The 17,737-nt window shown below is 52.7% G+C and overlaps 1 protein-coding gene across 4 annotated transcripts in view; it reads right to left on the bottom strand.

Moving 5' to 3' along the window:
• Positions 1-17,480, bottom strand: part of RGS10 (regulator of G protein signaling 10) — a 35,907-nt gene extending 18,427 nt beyond the window's left edge. For 3 of the 4 annotated variants that reach the window (XM_084246083.1, XM_084246084.1, XM_084246086.1), the window contains exons 1-3: positions 17,333-17,480; positions 4,807-4,925; positions 3,573-3,659 (exon numbers count right to left, since the gene is read on the bottom strand). In XM_084246083.1, coding sequence (XP_084102209.1) covers positions 3,573-3,659; positions 4,807-4,925; positions 17,333-17,381 — 255 coding nt within the window. In that variant the 5' untranslated portion in view covers positions 17,382-17,480. The remainder of the gene's footprint in view (positions 1-3,572; positions 3,660-4,806; positions 4,926-17,332) is intronic. The other variant, XM_084246085.1, reaches the window with a different exon arrangement.
• Between the last annotated feature and the right edge of the window lie 257 nt (positions 17,481-17,737).

Genomic DNA, 17,737 nt, shown 5'->3' with positions numbered 1-17,737 from the left:
GAGGCATCAACTTCCTAACGCCCCAGCACCACCCCCACCTTAAATGCAGGGTCCAGACACTACCAAAGAGGCTTCCAGGCAGTGAAGCACAGTCCAGGGGCGACAGCGAGGACGTCCGCTCGTACAGCTCCTGCGGACACGAGGCCCAAGGAAGGACCCGGAGGCAGCTCTCAAGTCTCGGCAGCAGCACAGGTGAGGGGAGGCCAGGGCCTGGCCACGGGGGACCCCGGGGGTGCTGACCTGGCTGGAGAGAGCTGCAAGTACTGTGTGCCAGGCACTCGGGTGCAGGGGGGCTGACAGACAACGCCCTCAAACCCTGCAGAGCCTGCACGGCAGAGAGGCAGCCAGCACCGAAGAGGAAGAGACTGTGCGAGAGACCGGAGATGCGGTGAGTGCTGCGGACAGAACTGGCGGCGAGTCGGAGTGAAAGAGTGAGAAGCTAAGCCAGCACGGGTGGGAGTCCAAAGACTGGAAGCAAAAGTGGGGTGTCGGGCCTCCCCAGTGGCGCAGCCGTTGGGCGCTGGGTTGTGAAGCTGCCCGCAGCCTCTGCAGCACTGGTTTGATCCCCGGCTGCTCCCCGGCCACCAGAGGAGGGTCCCACATGGCGCGCAGACCTCTCCTGCCGCCCGCTGCTCCCCTCAGCAGTGTACTTGGGTCCTTCTGCCTGCTCTGCTCCCCGCTCTGGCTCTGGTGAATTCTCTCACGTTCCCGCGCTTCTGACTGTACCCAGTGCATGTATAAACAAAACAAACAAACAAACAAACAAACAAACAAATAAATAAATAAATAAATCTTAAAAAAAAAAGTGGGGTGTCAAGGATCCCACAGCTGCCTTAGTTCGCCATAGAGATAAGCCTGCGCAAACCCCCTCCAGGGCCAGATGTGCTGCGTCTGACTGTGAACAGCTCTGCTCTGGCCGACTTAGCCCCAGGATGACGCCCTCAGGGCTTTTGTGAATTAGTGACTCCCTGGTTTTACTTCCCCTGCAGCCAGATCAGCTAGAGCGAAGGCCTGGGTCTGAATCCTGGCTGTCTGCACCCAGCCCGGCAGCCGTGGGCGGACTGCTGCTTCCTCTCAAACCACAGCCCCTGTGTCTGGTCTGGAAGGATAGGAACAGTCATGAGACTGTGTGATAACCCTGACTGTGGGCATCGAGGGTCTCACCACAGGGGCCCCCTTCCCAGTCCTGGCTGCATCCCACTCACAGCACCACCAGGTGCCTTCAGGCCAAAGGACACACACCTGCAAGGAGTCAGTTGCTGGGTGCTGGGGCTCAGGCCACAGAGGGGCCTGCGGGATTCCAGATCCTCTCTGTGAATGTAGCAGTGCCATCCACACCAAGGCTTTCCAGAGTTCACCCTGGTACCCAGGTTCTCCAGGTTTCACCCCACCTGCCTCCCAGCTTGTGCGCATCAGAGCCGGCCTGCCGTCAAGCATGATGAGCCTCCACCATCGGGTCTTCCTTCAGCAATTCACTCTGGCCTTTCTCCCCACCTGCGGTTCCCCTTCTAGAAACGCCTTCACACCCCCACCTCCACTTCAGGTGACAGCTTAAAGGTCACTTCCCCTGGGGCCTTCCCAACAGCCTGAGCTCCCACGGCCACACTTCCCATTTCTGTGGCAGGCACACTTGCAAAGTCCTGTGTAACAGCTGGCTTCCCCTCTGATGCAGTCCTAAAGGAAGTGCATCTGTCTTGTCTGTCTCGCCCAGGAGGCCTGGCCCTGAGCAGGCAGGCCCTGCACAAACTGAACTGCAGGACACACCAGTGCTGTGTGGGGGAGCAGGACCAGGAGGCAGCAGAAAGCTGGTTCAAGTCTCAGCTCAGCAACAGGGAGTGGGGAGGTGGACTCAACCTCCTGCCTTTGCAGGGGTGGGCTGGTCCTCCTGTCTGGCCCTTTGACCCCTACACGCAAAGAGAGAGGAACGGACATCTGTTCGTCCGCTGGACCCTGAGCGAGGACCTGGCTGTGAGGCTGGATGAATGGGCTGAACAGCACTCAGGGATGGCTTTCAGGAGGCCTGTTCTGGGTGCTGGACAGAGTAGAACAGTGAGCACTTCTGCCCATATTGTAGCTTTCTAAAGCAGGCCCAGTCACCTGCTCGCTCACTTCTCACTGGACTCCGTTCACCACCCGGGAGGCTTGGGCAAAATCACCCAGGGAGGAGAAGCTGGAAGGAAGTAAATGCCAAAGGTCATGGCCAGGATGGCTGTCTAAGCCAAGGGTCATGGCCAGGATGGCTGTCTAAGCCAAGGGTCATGGCCAGGATGGCTGTCTAAGCCAAGGGTCATGGCCAGGGTGGCTATCTAAGCCAACCTGGGGTCTTTAAGCAAAAGGGAGCCAATCTTAGAACCCACCCCTATCCCTACAGAGAGGAAGGCCATGCTGCTTCATCTTGGGGGAAGCATGTCTCAGTGCACAAGAGCCTATGAATAAACCAAAGATGTACGTTTTCCAAGCTGTTGTCAGCAAACATATCGGCTGCCGACGCTGTGGATTCCAGCTTCAGAGACACTCAAAAACTGGCAGCCCACATGCCACATCTGCCCATGGATATGTTTTGCTTGGCAAGCAAGGTTTTACATTTTTAAAAATCAGCTTCAATACTTATAAAATCAGATGGTTTTACATAAAAACCCCAATGTCAGAGTCTCTGGAATAGAAGGTGGTATTGGGCTAAAGATGGGAGATGATGTCTTTGGATGAAAGGGCCCTGGGGACTCTAGGGGCCATGCTAGGCAAGCAAACACCAAGAAGACGCCCATCAGTGAGCTGTTGGAGGCAGAACTGAGAGCAGGGAAAGCCCAGGCAGCAGCTCACTCCAAAACATTCACAGCCAAAGTCAGCTAAACAACGCCCTACATCCCGAGGCGGCAGGGCAAGCCACAGTCCCCACCACTCCTTATAGCCTCACCCCAAAGTCTCACTCGTGAACACTACTTACTAAGCACTTAGCTCATAACCTCTTGGAAAAAACCCAGGCATGGACCTTATTAGCACCCCCAATCCACAGGCCTCCTTCCTCATATTCTCATCCACCTCCTTTTATACCCAATCTTCAGTGGCAGAAAATCCAGCTGTCATGGGGAATTAAAGGATACCTCTTGCAAAGGGTACACAACTACCAGGGAACAATCAGATTCCTGTGTGGGGTGCTGCCAACTTTGGGACTTGTAAAGATACACTGAATAACTGACAATCCATCTGATGCATGTTGTGCTTTTATCCCCACACAAACTGCTTGTCACTTTACTCCACCCGTACATAATGTCAGCAGTCGAACTCTGGGAGAAGCACCCTCGTAACTTATTCATGAGGAAAAAAATCACATGTAATGAGGAATTTTAAATGACGTGCACCATTATTTTTCTTTAAATATCTGTCCATTCAAACAACTCCATTTAAAAATGGATTAAAACACTGTAAAATTAGCACTGTTTGATCAATACAAGATATCTAAAGGAAGTTTAAGTCTCTCCCCCAGGTCTACTGTGGATCTGATCTTCTTAAGCAATTTCAAAGTCTACTGGAAAGTCAACAATTATCAAGAAAGCAATTGCAGAGTGGAATACCTGCTTCTTATCTTGCGTTTTCTTAAAATCTTCACATGCTAGCCAAAATAAAACATTTTCTTCACTGAATTCCTTTTTTAAAAATTCCTATGGATAAAGAAAAGGGAAAAGGTCAGTATTCGCCCTCAGAAACATAAAGCAAATCACACATTTCCCTTCAAGGACAGTTTTGGCAAAATTTACCAAAGAAGCAAGTTGCCATCAACAGAGACCCAGCCCTGAACGACAGGGAGAGGCTCAAGGTGAATGCTAGGACTTCACATGCATCTGAACGCAATGGCTTTGACATTGTAAGAAAAAGTAAAAACAAAGCAAGAATCTACTCACAAATCTAAGCTGACAATAAATTACCAAAAAGTAAATTAAAGTGGATGATTTATTAGTTCCTTCCAGACAGTGTTTAAACAAAGTACATTCCTCTAAAATCAGATCCATTTTTTTTAAACAAAAAAAAAGAAAACATATTACACATGTCTAAAAATGCTGTGATGAAAACGACTTTAAGTTGGAGGTGTGTTTTCTTTCTGCGGATGTTGAGGGGTCATGGGGACAGCTAGCTGTTCTGCTGTGTGCAGACGAGTGTCCTCCCTACAAATCTAGACAGCAGTCACAGTGGCCTACGGGATGTTGGTAGCCCTGCCTGCCACCCCCTCCGGGGATGGAAACAGTGACCAGCAGCATCAGGGCTCACCCCAGACTGGCCCAGATGCAAGATCTGGGGCCCAGGCAGACATGGGGCATTCGTGCAATTCACAGGTGGTCCTGCTAACAGACACAGGGGTTTCTGCTGGCCCAAAGGTTATTTCTGGGCAGCTCGACACTTCCCCAGCCATCAGCCCTCCACTTCCCTCCACTTTGCCAAGTTCTCTTGGCAAACTGTGGTCCAGCCTCTTGCTCTGTGGCGGGGCAGACCCAGACCACCCCCTCACAGGTGTGCAGAGCCAGGGGCTCTTCTGAGATCCTGCCAAAGAGCAGACACCTCTTCCCAGCGCCATCACCTCCTCTGCTCCGACACTATTAAACCCAGAATGTCTGTGCGTGCCCCTCAAAGCCAATCCTGTTCCCGGAAAGCGTTTCCATCCCAGGGAAGAGGGTCTCACTCTCACACTTGGGTAGTGATTAAGATGGGTCTGCTCCCCCCACCCACCCACCTCGATACACACACACACACACACACACTTCTAAACTTCTTTGCATGTTGCATCAATCCCAAACAACAAGGAAAAAGGCAAACCCTGAATCTTTTCACGCCTTCCGGGTCTTCAAGCAGATTCTCCAGAGAGGCCGCCCACTTGGCTGTGCTCTTGGGGTTCTGGTGGCTGCTGCTGGAGCTCCCATCGCTGTCATGGATATCTGCAGAGCCAGGTTGAGACCATCACTTAGAAACACCCACATGTGAGGGTCACCGTCACTGCCCCTCCCCAGTGCCATCACCGTGGGGTTAATGTATTGAGGTTACGTGCCAGGGTCGCGTCTTGGCACTTGACACAGAGAACTTGCCCTGGTCCTGCCCACCTGACAAGACAGGCGCCACCATTTCCTCCTCCATGTCACAGGTGAAAATACTTGAGGCTCAGTTTTCTTGTCATCTCCCAACACCCCCACAGCCCTCCCACCCACGTGTCCACTGGCCAACGCTCAAGTCTCAGCTCACTGGCTGGGACCGTGACTTAACAACGACCCCTCCCCATCACTCAGTGCACCGTGTCAGCATTACTTCGCTCGAAGGAGCTATGACTGACTCACTAGCCTGAGAACTCCTTACGCCTTTATCTTGTCTCTCCAGCAAGCAGTGCATTGCCTGAGGCATCAAGAAACGGGTACCTGGGTGAGGAAAGTGAGGCCCCCTACCCCAGGCCCAAAATTGCAGGAGCATCCCCAAAACTTGGGCATCAAGAGAAATAACATGTTCATACAATATTTTGAAAAGTCAAAATCATTGCCAATATATTCCATAATGAGAAAATATTTCACTTTAAATAAAGACAGGGTGGTTAATAGATTTCCCTCCTATCCAGCTTCCAACATGGCAGCACTGTTTCCGTGTGTAGACTGAATAAGTGAATGACTCTCTCTGGACATCAGCTGCACTCTCTTACTCAAAACGCTAAGGCTGTCGGCCTGAGGAGCCTCTCCAGGAGAGGAAGGGGCACAGGGGACACCCACAACACACTCTGGCTACTTGGCTGAAAGAGGAAGTGACAATGAGCAAGCTTCACTCTGCAGAATTCTTCCCCTTCCTGGGGTCTAGGGAAAACCAGGGGTGTCACTTTGGAAGGGCCCCGATACAAAACCCAGCATGGCCAACTGAGCGACCATGGGCAAAATTCTTGGGTATAAAATAAAGATAAGCCCCCTATTTTAGGGTTCTGGGAAGACTAAAAAGAGGAAGCTCAGTGGATTCTCAACAAATCATAGTTCCTCTCTCCCCTTCCTTAAAATAATGATCTATGAAGTGAACTATTTTTACAGCCAATGCTATGAAGAAAAGTGTGCTTTGAAGAAAAGTTTTATGCTAGGAGAGAAATAAACTTCATTAAGAAAGTCACCTTAAAAGCAAGTCACCTTAAAAGAATAAATAAAAATGTCTTACAAATATTAATTGCTGCAAAAAAGCTTTTTTTGGAGGAAAGTCATGTCAGAATGCAACGAACTTGAGAGTAACTCAGCAGCTAGAACCTCTCATGGTCTCCCAGGGGTCATGCCCATTTCTGAGGCAGCTGAGACTCCATCTCCAGCATCTGGGAAAACTACCTGGATTTCAGATATTTACTGGCTGACGTGGGCTAAGAAAGCAGAAACCCAGAGGAGGCCCGTTTCTCTGGGCACTGGTCCTTGAGCACATAAGGAAGTATCTGCGCCAAGTCCATTCCTTTAATCGAGATGCAAACTCGCTCGAACACATCACAAATGGACCTGATGCGTCTCTAAAGTGCATCTTTAGTTCATGGATATTAAATTAATCCTCTGCCCTCTTTGCAAATGCTGGAATGGCAAGCTTCTGAACACTGGGTTTCTTCCCAACCAAGTATAAATCAAATTAAAAGATCATTATTATAAGAAATTTCGGCAACAGGGCTCATTCTGTCAAGCATTTCACTAATTTACTCTTCTGTTCTTTACCCAGCGAATATAGTTTGACAGTCGACTCCATTTCCCCGGCAGAACTTCACTTAAGTAAATAAATAAAGAGACCCAAGTTCACTGTTCCAGGAACAGTCTTAGGCAGCTGCAAATTTCTCCTGCCACAGAAGAGGGATGCGGCCATAAGTTTTCAACCTTGGTCTGAAAGGATTCCAAAACTCTTGACATTCTTCTCAGTAATAAGCCAAACCACATTTGGGGTTTCACCGCCACACTGTCTTGCAAATCAATATACGGGGTGGATTCCCATTTAGCCCAAAGAGTGCACTGGCTATGCAGAGCTTCTAGTAAAGTGAGAGATAAGCTAGCTGGGCCCACCTTAGACCATGGCTACCTTCCTCCTAGAACTATACTCCTCTAATCAGTTTGCAGATTTTTTAAAAAAGATTTATTTATTTATTCATACAAGAGCTGGGGTACAGGCCAGAGGTGTGTGTGTGGGGGGGGGGGGTGACAGGATTCACCAGAGACAGAGTAGGAAACAGAACAGGCAGATTGACTGAAATACACTGCTGAGGGGAGCAGCAGGCATGTCAGGAGAGGTCTGCTGCGCCGTGTGGGTAGCTCCCTGGGCGGCTGGGGATCGAACTTGTGCTGCAGAGACTGTGGACAGCTTCATAGGTTGTGTCTTAACCCCTTGTGTACCAGGGAGGCCCCCCTTATTTTATAGACGGGAAAGTAAAAATCCTAGGTGACCTAGCCAGCTAAGGGACTACTGGATGGAAAGAGTGTTTCAACCTACAGTGAGGGCGACTGGCCCTATCAGGATACCCCCACGAACCCCAGGGCGCTTGGAAACCCTGAAATCTAATGGGTCCTTCTTTCCTCAGCTACTACCTCCTTTCCAGAAAAAGTAATGAAATACCTTTTTGGCTGACGAGATAATGAAATGCCTTTCCAGAAGGGCACTGAATTTCCAGGGCTGGCTCAAAAAGCACAGCAAGACCCAGCTCCTCTCCAAAGTCACAGTTAAATGGTTTTCTGGATTTGGTGCCCTGGATACATAGAAATTCCTTCCTGCCTTTTGGCCCACCTTCTGCCCCAACAGTCCCAACTTAAAAATCCTCTCCCCAAGCTCTAGCAGGTCTTTCACTTTTCTCAGTGAATGGGTTTGCCCAAGACCTCCTAATTGTCTCTCCATTTTGATGAAGACTTTTGGCCATGCATGCATTTTTTTCTTAATCCTTCATAATTGGCATCAATATAGACAGACAGATCCGGCAGGAGCAGCGTTTACAAACTCCCTTCTTAATGGTATCTCTCTTTTCCAGGTCATTATCCCAAGCTTGCAATGAGACAGAGCAGAGGTCCACTCCATTTGGCTTTGGCCTAGAGATTACCCTGGAACTGGAGGCATTTTCATCACTCAGGAAACATCCACTATTTTCTGATGCATCTAAGTAAGGGCTTCCCAAATCATCTCAGCTGACTTTAAATGTCACAATCAATCCAATAATGTATTGGAGAAAGGAATAGCCTTTCTCCATAGCAAGCAGGTTTACTTCTGAACATAAGTACTTGGAGCAAAACAATCCAATGCTTTTATATCCTTTTTCACTGATGTGTCCATTTCCGATGGATTGCATGAGAAAAAAAGTAAGTCCACAATGCATAGTTTTTTAAAAAAAGTTTAAACATATTTTTCTAGGAGCTTCAAGATCGCTCAAGTGAGCAAGGGAGTGTTGGGGATGATATTTGTTTGTTTCCATCCTGTCCAGCTCTGTTTACTTCTTTGCTGGTGTTCAGTTCAACTGTAAAACATTTTTGCCATAAAAAAAAAAAAGTCTGACCTCCTGGACTCTTTAAAGCACTTTAGATCTTCATATTTTTTCAGGCATAATACTTATTTTTCAGTAAACTTATCTTCAATAGATCTGTCATTAGCTAAAGTATCAGTTAATCCTTGGCGTTTCCAGCGTGCTGGGTTCTATTCTAGCTTTTATTTGAGTTAAATCATTTTGTTCTCACAAAAGTCTCTGGTGTAGGTAATATCATGCCCCCTTCACAGATGAGGAAACTGAGGCACAGTAACCTACAGGGACCCTGTCAGGGAGCAAACAGGGACCCATGTCCTGGCAGCCCCGCTCCAGAGCTCAGGGTCTTGACTATGAGGCAGCACAGCCACCTTTATTTTTGATAGCTGCCCATCTTCATACTTACAAAGGCCACAACGCAAGGCCTTGAGAACGACAACCATCTCGCCAAGGGAAAAGACTGAGAACACAAGGTAAGAGTCCAATTCCAGGCAGACCAAAGCCTCGCATGCCGGCCAGGGTCAGCCAGGCTGCAAAGAACGCACACACACACCTCACACTTTCGTTCAGGCCGCTCTGACTTCAGGAAAAGCCATTATTTCAAAGATGGGGGCAGCCTCCCGGTGCAGATGGCGGAGTCTGGTTGCTTCAGCACAGTGTAATGTATTATTTATAGAGGCTATGATGTCATATCTATCAGAGACCTTCTCCAGACATCAATTCCTCGGAAATCCATACTCAAAAGGCATCTGCAACACTCATCAGAACTGAATGCCTACAGCTTGGTGGCTGCTGTTCCTCCCTGGGGCCTGTGCAGCCTCCAGCGAGGCCACTTCCCCCGTCACGCAGTATTTGATTGTAATTCCTAAAGCATACGGTTGTATGAACAATCAGCAAATCATTAAATTGGGGGGTTAAATAAGGAAAAAAATTTAATGATATATATTTTTCATTTTGGAAATCTTTTGAATCCATTTATTACTGTTTTGTTTTTTTTTTTTAAGATTTATTTATTTATTTATACAAAGCACTGGGTACAGTCAGAAGCGCGGGAGGGTGAGAGAACTCACCAGAGCCAGAGCGGGGAGCAGAGCAGGCAGAAGGAGCGAAGTACACTGCTGAGGGGAGCAGCGGGCGGCAGGAGAGGTCTGCGCGCCATGTGGGACCCTCCTCTGGTGGCCGGGGAGCAGCCGGGGATCGAACCAGCGCTGCAGAGGCCGCGGGCAGCTTCGCAACCCAGCGCTCAACCTCTGCGCCACCGGGGAGGCCTATTATTGTATTTTTTAACAAATAGCTACAGGGACAAGGGGCTTAGGGGGAAGAAGGGAGGCCCCTCCAACCCTCTCCACCTACCCCCCCCTTAATAATAATAATAATATATTTTGGCACCTCCCTGGTGATCGAGGGGCTCTCAGCACTATCACCGCTAAGACCTGAGTTGGCTCCCCAGCCAGAGAGCTGACCTCCCCTGTCTCGCCCGCGGCTCCCCTCAGCAGTGGATTTCTGGGGATCTGCCTGTTCTGCTCCCCACTCTCTCTGGTGAATCCTCTCACCTCCTGCACCTCTGGCCTACACCTAAGTTCTTCTACACAAAAATAATATTTTAAATTAATCAATTAAAAAATAATAATAAATTTTGGTAATATTTTGAGTCCAGCCTCCTCAACACCAGAACCAACTTATACCCTCAAAGTACTTATACACTAAGTACCCCCAAATTCATAGCATTTTAGAGGGGAACAGGTAAACATTCAAGCCCCAGAAAAGGCAGAAATGTTACCCCTAAATTCTAAAGTGGTTTCTCACACACACATACACACACGCACGCACATGCTCACGCACACACTCACATACACACTCACACACACCAGGCTGACTGCTTTAGAATACTCAAGGAAAACACATACACTACAAAATTTATCTAAAACCTCCTGTCACCTGCGCCACATCGAGCATAGTACATTTTTTAAAAAGTCATCCCAAGTTAGCAGCAGAGTCAGTTTGTTACAACGGATGATCTAGGCAAGGCTCAGGAGACACTGGGATCATGGAAACCCTCTCGAGAAACATGACTTAAGAGTTCATGGGGGCCTCCCCGGTGGCGCAGCGGTTGAGCGCTGGGTTGCAAAGCTGCCCGCGGCCTCTACGGCGCCAGTTCGATCCCCAGCTGCTCCCCGGCCACTGGAGGAGGGTCCCGCATGGCGCGCAGACCTCTCCTGCCGCCCGCTGCTCCCCTCAGCAGTGTCCTTCTGTCCTTCTGCCTGCTCTGCTCCCCGCTCTGGCTCTGGTGAATTCTCTCACCCTCCCGCGCTTCTGACTGTGCCCAGTGCATGTATAAACAAACAAACAAACAAGCAAATAAATAAATCATAAATAAATAAAAATACATGCCTCCTTAAAAAAAAAAGAATTCATGGGCTTTCTGAGGTCACCACCCTCTGGGCAAGCTGTCCCCATGTGGAGAGACCGGCATGAACTGCAATCAGCAGAAAACAGCAATAAAAATGAAAATGCTTTAAAAGAATCATCATAATAAGTAATCACAATAATAGCAAACATCAAAGACCAACAAGCCACAGAGGGTTGGCTTGGCTCAGAAACTTGATCACTATATTTTCACACGAGGTCTGAGGCCTCCAAGCAAGCCAGGTGCTCACTCACAGGGGCTTCTGGGGTCCCCTGTGCAAGGGTGTCTGCATAGGACACTCCCCCAACCCCTACCCATCCCCTCACCCCGAGCCGGGGGAAGCCGAGGATATCTCCCGAAGCTGCAGGGGCCACTCCTTACGTTCCGTGCTGTGGGATCCACTTGGGGAGTTCCACGCAGCCCCTGAATTCGCTGCCATCTCAGAGACACTCAGCTCAAGACAGGCTGGGGGCTGCGGGGCTCCCAAGCACTCTTGTGTCCGAAGGAAAAACAAGCCTCAACATCCTCTTTTGAGTGGACTAAGCAACAGATGGCCACTGGTTTCCAGTTTCTATCAGAAGGAAGGAAATAAGAACACCGAGCTGTTACTTGTGACCTCCCTAGAATCCTCAATTTCTCGGCACAGGCGCCCCCCCAAAGAAGATTACTCAGGAACCCTGGCCTGGGGGTGAAAACGAAGACCGGGAGTCGCCACGCTTCCATGGGGACCGGCAGCCACACATCAACGCGCCCCCACTCCCTGACCCCTCTCTCGAGGCAAACAAGCGACTCTCCTGTCGGGGCTCAGCCAGCCCCACGGCGCTGCTGGAGTAGGAGCTGGGTCTTCCCGGGGCCCGCCACCGTCTCCATGCACACGCATCTTGCTGTATTGCAGTGTGCAAACCTTGCACTTTTTTTTGTAAATTGAAGGTTTGTGGCCACCCTGCACCCAGCCAGTCTACTGGAGCTGCTTCCCATCAACACATGCTCACCTCGCGTTGCTGCATCTCATTTAACTGAGGTGTGTGCACATGTTTAGACACCACGCCATTGCACACTTAATCCTCTCCAGTACAGCTGAAACATAAAATTCAGACTGCACTGGGGAAACAAGACACTTGTACAGCTCGGGAACCCCCCACCATGTCTCCGAGGGACGCCATGCGGACAGGGTGGGGACAGAGGGCACAGCCATGAGAAAAGCTGGCATCGCAGGTGCACTCGCTGCCTCCCATCTCGGCTTCATGACAACCCTGGAGCTCAGCCCCACTGGTCCGCTTTACAGATGAGGAAACGGAGGCACCGAGAGGTGAAATCACTTGCTCGGAAGGCGGGAGCAAAGAGTAGGCCAGGAGCTGGGATTCCACCTGAGGTGGTGGCTGCAAAGCCTGGAGGGGGACGGGCAGCAACAGACTGAAGAAGCAGAAAGCAGGGCCGCTTTCTCACGGAACTTGACATTAATTGAGGAGACGAGAGCAGGACTTCCCAGATGGCCCTCTGCCCACCGTGCCCCCGGCTGGCAGACGGTCGTCTGCTGCCCGTGGAGAACCGAGATCAGGATGAGGAAGTGTTGATCGAGTGGGCTGTGCTGGTGGAGCAAGGACACGAGAAAGAAAAAATCCTGGGACTTTCTTGGGCAGGTGAGCTGAATTTTTTACATGGTAGAAAAGTCTAGAATTACAAAGGGAGCCCATGGAAAGGTGTACCTCTCCCCTCTGTGTACCTCTCACCCCCAGGTCCAGGCCTCGCCCCCAAAACGACACCTCCTAGATGATGTGTTTTGGGACAATGCCTCCCTGGAGATGATGAGCTCCTTCCGATTCAGGGAATTAAAACAGCCTTTCCCTGGAGGAATGATAAGGAGAGTGGGGGTGGTGCTGCTTCTTCAACATCCTGACTGGAGAGCCGAGGAGAGGGAAAAGGGGGGGCAGCGGGTGGGGAGGGGGGAGCCAGAGTGGCTCCATATTCATTCTCTAAATAAGTGAACGGGATGGCCAGGGCCGCAGGGGCACGGAGCCCCCAGCTGCAGGCAGCTCTCACTTGGGGTCTGTGCCTTGCTCCCGTGAAGTGGGGGGCTCCAGGCCAGTCGCTGCCCCTCGGCGGCCAGGGAGCGAGGAAATGGACAGGCGGCCTTACAGGCGGGAGGACAGAGGCCGCAAAGAGGGAGCGAAGAGGCACAGAGGTGGGAATACCAGCCTCCTCTCCCGCCCAGCTCGGGCCCCCAAGACTGCATCGGTGGAGCAGTGGGGGAGTAGGACTGGGAGCAAAGGCAGGCCAGATCAGGGGTCCCTGAGCACCCCACCAAGGGGACAGCAAAACTGACCGACAGGTACGCGGCAAGGCCCTTGGGAGAAGGGAACTCGCTTGGAAGGGAAATGTGTCCCCCAGAAGCCTGCAGGGGACTGCTTCACTCGAGGGGAAGCCTCCCGACAGCTCTTATCAAGCAGGAGCCGCTGCTGTTGCCTGTCCCCCCACTCTGCAGCCCTCACTGCCACCCCAGGCTTCTGCAGCAGGGAGCTATCAGGGGGAAGCAGAAGAAAGTGGTGAGAGTAAATTTAGTACAATTTAAACAGCAAGTTCACTGAGGCCCGCACCAGGGACCAAAGGGATTACTCACCCCTGGGAGGGAAGTGACTCCCTTCACCCAGGAAGCCCGAGGACATGGCCCAATCAGGCACCTGCCGCAGTTCCCAAAATGTCTAACAGTAAGGGAAAGAGAGATGAGTCCAAACAGAAAGTTGGTGAAGGCAAATGAAGCCCCTGCGGCACCTCACACCCACCGCCTGTCGGCTGCTCGGGGTGGGCGACCCAGATCTGGGCCGACACCAGAGACCCGACCTCTCTGGCCCAGCTCCGCCTCACTGCACCCACAGGCCAGGGGAGAAGGGATGGTTAAAACAACGACATTCGGGCCTCCCTGGTGGCGCAGCGGTTGGGCGCTGGGTTGCGAAGCTGCCCGCGGCCTCTGCTGCGCCGGTTCGATTCCCGGCTGCTCCCCGGCCACCGGAGGAGGGTCCCACATGGCGCGCAGACCTCTCCTGCCGCCCGCTGCTCCCCTCAGCAGTGTACTTTGGTCCTTCTGCCTGCTCTGCTCCCCGCTCTGGCTCTGGTGAATTCTCTCACCCTCCCGTGCTTCTGACTGTACCCAGTGCTTGTATAAACAAAACAAAATAAAAATAAGTAAATAAATAAATACACATGCCTCTATAAAAAAAAATAAAAAAAAATAAAACAACGACATTCAATGGATATGCAGACTGTCAGCTTTAAATAAAAAACCTAAGCCCAGCAATAAATCTGAAACTGGTCCCAAGGTTTAATGGGATAACGGGTAACAGGCCTGGGGGGGGGGGGGTGTTCTGTGGCCAGGATGGGGATTCCCCTAGCAGGTCACCCTCTGTATGGTGGGGTGGAAGGCTGCGGCTTTGGCTTCTCTTTTCAGGTGAGCAGCACCCCAGTTACTCCCAACAGTGCAAACTGGGGGTGGGGGATGGAGTGAGGCAAAGGATAGAAGCCTCCAGGGGTCCTCACACTTCAGAGCATAAGAATCAACTAGTGGGGGCCTCCCTGGTGGCGCAAGGGGTTGAGCACAGCTCTATGAAGCAATCTGCAACCTCTGCAGCACGAGTTCGATCCCCAGCCAGCCAGGGAGCTACCCACATGGCGAAGCAGACCTCTCCTGTCTTGCCTGCTGCTCCCCTCAGCAGTGTATTTCAGTCAGTCTGCCTGTTCTGCTCCCCACTCTGTCTCTGGTGAATCCTCTCACCACCACCACCACCACCACACCTCTGGCCTGTGTCCCAGTTCTTGTATGCATCAATAAATAAATCTTTAAAAAAACAACAACAAAGACTCAACGAGTGGGCTTGCTGAAAATGCAGCCCCTTTTGTCCCCACTTTCAGTCCCCAAGGCTGAGTCAATGGATCTGGGGTGTGGTCTGTACAGCAGCATTTTATGAAGACCCTGCCCAGCCCCATCCAGCAATTCCTGCACACACTGGAGACACCTCAGAAAGGAGACTAAGGGAATCCCATTTTAAACCCTAGAGTTAGAGGTTAGGAACCCCAACCCCTCAGTTTGAAGACGCTGCAGTGAGACGGTGCCATAATGCAGAAAGGTCTACAGTAGAAGGCGCTGAGGAGGGGGGCCTGCAGCCAGGTCCAAATCAGGTGTCCAGTAGCAGTGGATCCACTTTGGGGGGCCTAGAGTTTATACAATTTGGAGATCTTCTTCAAGAAAAATAATTGAAAATTACAACAACAAAAAACCCACCCAAATTCAGTACAGGGGTCCGAGGATCATCTGGCCAGCTTGCCAGGGGCTCTGCCTCAGGTCCACACCCCCTCCCACTTGGCTCCTTCTGCTCCACTGCTGGGTGGTGACAGCCAACTGGCAGAGGCTCATTTGACCCCCATCAGGAAGGCAAACTTTAAACCTAAAAATCCTAAGGAAATCAGGCTCTTGCAGGCCAGGCACCCACAAACAGTCCATGCTGTCCAGCTACTCCCCCTTCTATCAGCAACCTCGACCCCTTTCATGAGGCTAAAATCTGCTGCCTTGAAAGAGGTGCTTTCCACTGGTGTCCCTTAAATGGCCCCAATCTTTCTGGGATGCCACCTGCCCAAAAACAGCAGCACATCCAGACCATGGAAGTCCCACCATTCAGTGGTGCTATTTGGAAGACTTCAACCCCAAAATGATCCAAAGTGATGACTAACTCTGCAGCGACTCTGTTACAGGAAGAGGGGAAAGCTAACAGCTCATCACTATCACCCGCTTATTATGTGTCAGGCGCTGCACTAGGAACTCCACTGTGTTCCCAGGAATTCAGTCCCATAACTCTTTGAACCCCAATTTACAGATGGGAAAATGGACACAGAGGTGTGCTGGTAAACCAGCTTGGGTGGCAGGGTGGAGCTTGATTTTTAACACTTGCTGATTTCTGGGGTGCAGTGGTAGCTCATTTCAACCTACCTATGGTTTAGCGGCCACCTCCCAAGTATCCTGATAATTTAGCAACTTGCCCAAGGCAATATTAAAGTCTGAGTGGGAACCAGTTTAACTCCAGAATCAAGGCTCTGACCACTGCTGCACAGGTCCAGGATCCCCCACAATAGGGAACAACTAAACTAACACCCCAAGGCAATTCTCTGACTCACAGGCTAAGCACTGAGAGGTTTACATGACCACAGTGTCACATGACACTAATATCAGCCCGTGACAATAACTCTGTGAAGATCCACTTTACTAGGGCTGAAACCTTACTTTATTAGGATTGCCCTGAGTATTAAACGTGACGATTAGCATAATTTTATGGATGGGAAACCAGCTCCAATGAAGAGCTCAAGGGGGGGGGCTACTGTTACTCCCACTTTGCAGCCTGTACCCCACCCAGAACAGGGAGTACGGTGGGATTCCCACCAGCCAGTCTGGTTCCAGTGCATTTTCCTCACCAGTGCCCTCATAAAATGCAGCATTACATGCAGATGGGGGAGAGGGAGCCCTACTTGCTGACTCTCCCTGCTACGCAGAAGTGGATCTTGAGGAGGCAGGAGGCCGGGAAGCCCCTGCACTCCCGAGCCAAGCAAACCTGGGTTGCAAAGATTCTCCATCACCTACTTCAGTGTGACTTGATTGAGCAAGTCACCTAAGTGCCTCTGGCTGCAGTTCCCTCCTTTGTAAAGTGCCCCTTGGCGGTCCGTCCCTGGGGAGCGGCCTCCCTGGACGCTAAAGCGCAGCCCCACATGGAGAGCTCGAGGGCTTGGCCTTGGCGTGACCGACAAAGGGCGCGGTGCCCGGGTCAGGGGCACGGTGTCATCTTCCCCGTGGGTCTGTCAAGCTGTCCCGAACCGTGGCTCGGGCTGGTCCAGAGTGGCGGTCCGGCCCAAGCCGGGGTGATGTCCGCGCGTCCGGGCGCTGGCCACCGATGCGCCCGCGCCCATCCCGGGGTCTCCCCTCGTCGTGGCCCCACATTTGGGCTCTGTGGGGCCGAACCGAAGGTGCCAGTCAGCCCCGGCCGGGCTCCCCAGCAGAGCGCCCGGGTCGCGCCTGGCACCCACGCCCGCGGCGGCAGAAGCTTCCAGAAGGGGGGAGCTCGCGGGACCTTCTGCTTTCAGAATCTCGGGCCCCTACTCTCTCCGAAGTTCGGTGGCGTTTTGGATCTCCTTTTCCGCCCACACCACCACTCAAAAGAAAACTGCTGCTGTTCCCTCTTTCGGGCAAACTTCCTCTCCCGGGCGCCCCTCGGGGCTCCGCGCCCCCGCGCGCAGGGACCGCAGGAGCGGGGCGCGCGGCCGAGAGGGGCGCGGGGCCCCGTCGGGGCGGCAGCGCCCGGCCGCGCCCGAGCCCGCGGGAGGGGAGATGCGGGGGGTGGGGTGGGGGGGCAGCGCCCGCCGGGCGGCTCCTCGGGCCTGTGGGGCGCCCGGACCCCCAGCCGGCCCCGCGCGCGCCTTACCTGACGGCGGCCGCTTCCTGCTCAGGCGGCTCACGGCGCGGTTGAACATCGCGCGGCCCGGAGGAAGGAGCGGGGCCCGGGCGGCTGCGGAGCCCGGCGGGGCGCGGAGGAGGCCGGCGGGGGAGGAGCCGGCTCGGCGCCGCCCCGCGCGCCCGGCCCCCGCCCCGCGCCCCCTCCCCGCCCCGCCGCGTGGCGCGCTCGGGGCGCCCTGCCCGCCCCAAGTGGGGCCCCGCGGTGCCGCGGCCCCCAAAGCCGGCCCCGCCCCGCCCCCGGGGACGGAGCGCGCTCGCAGGGAGGGAGCCCGCGCCGCCCCCGGGCCGGCAGCCCCAAGGGGCTCTCGGAGAGGCAGCCCCGGCCCGGCCTTGCCCCGCCCGCCCCGGCCCGCGGCCCCGGCTCTCCAGCCCT

The sequence above is a fragment of the Talpa europaea genome (assembly GCF_964194135.1).
Source record: "Talpa europaea genome assembly, chromosome: 10".
NCBI classification, from domain to species: Eukaryota; Metazoa; Chordata; class Mammalia; order Eulipotyphla; family Talpidae; genus Talpa; species Talpa europaea.
This window is presented reverse-complemented; position numbering and strand designations above follow the sequence as displayed.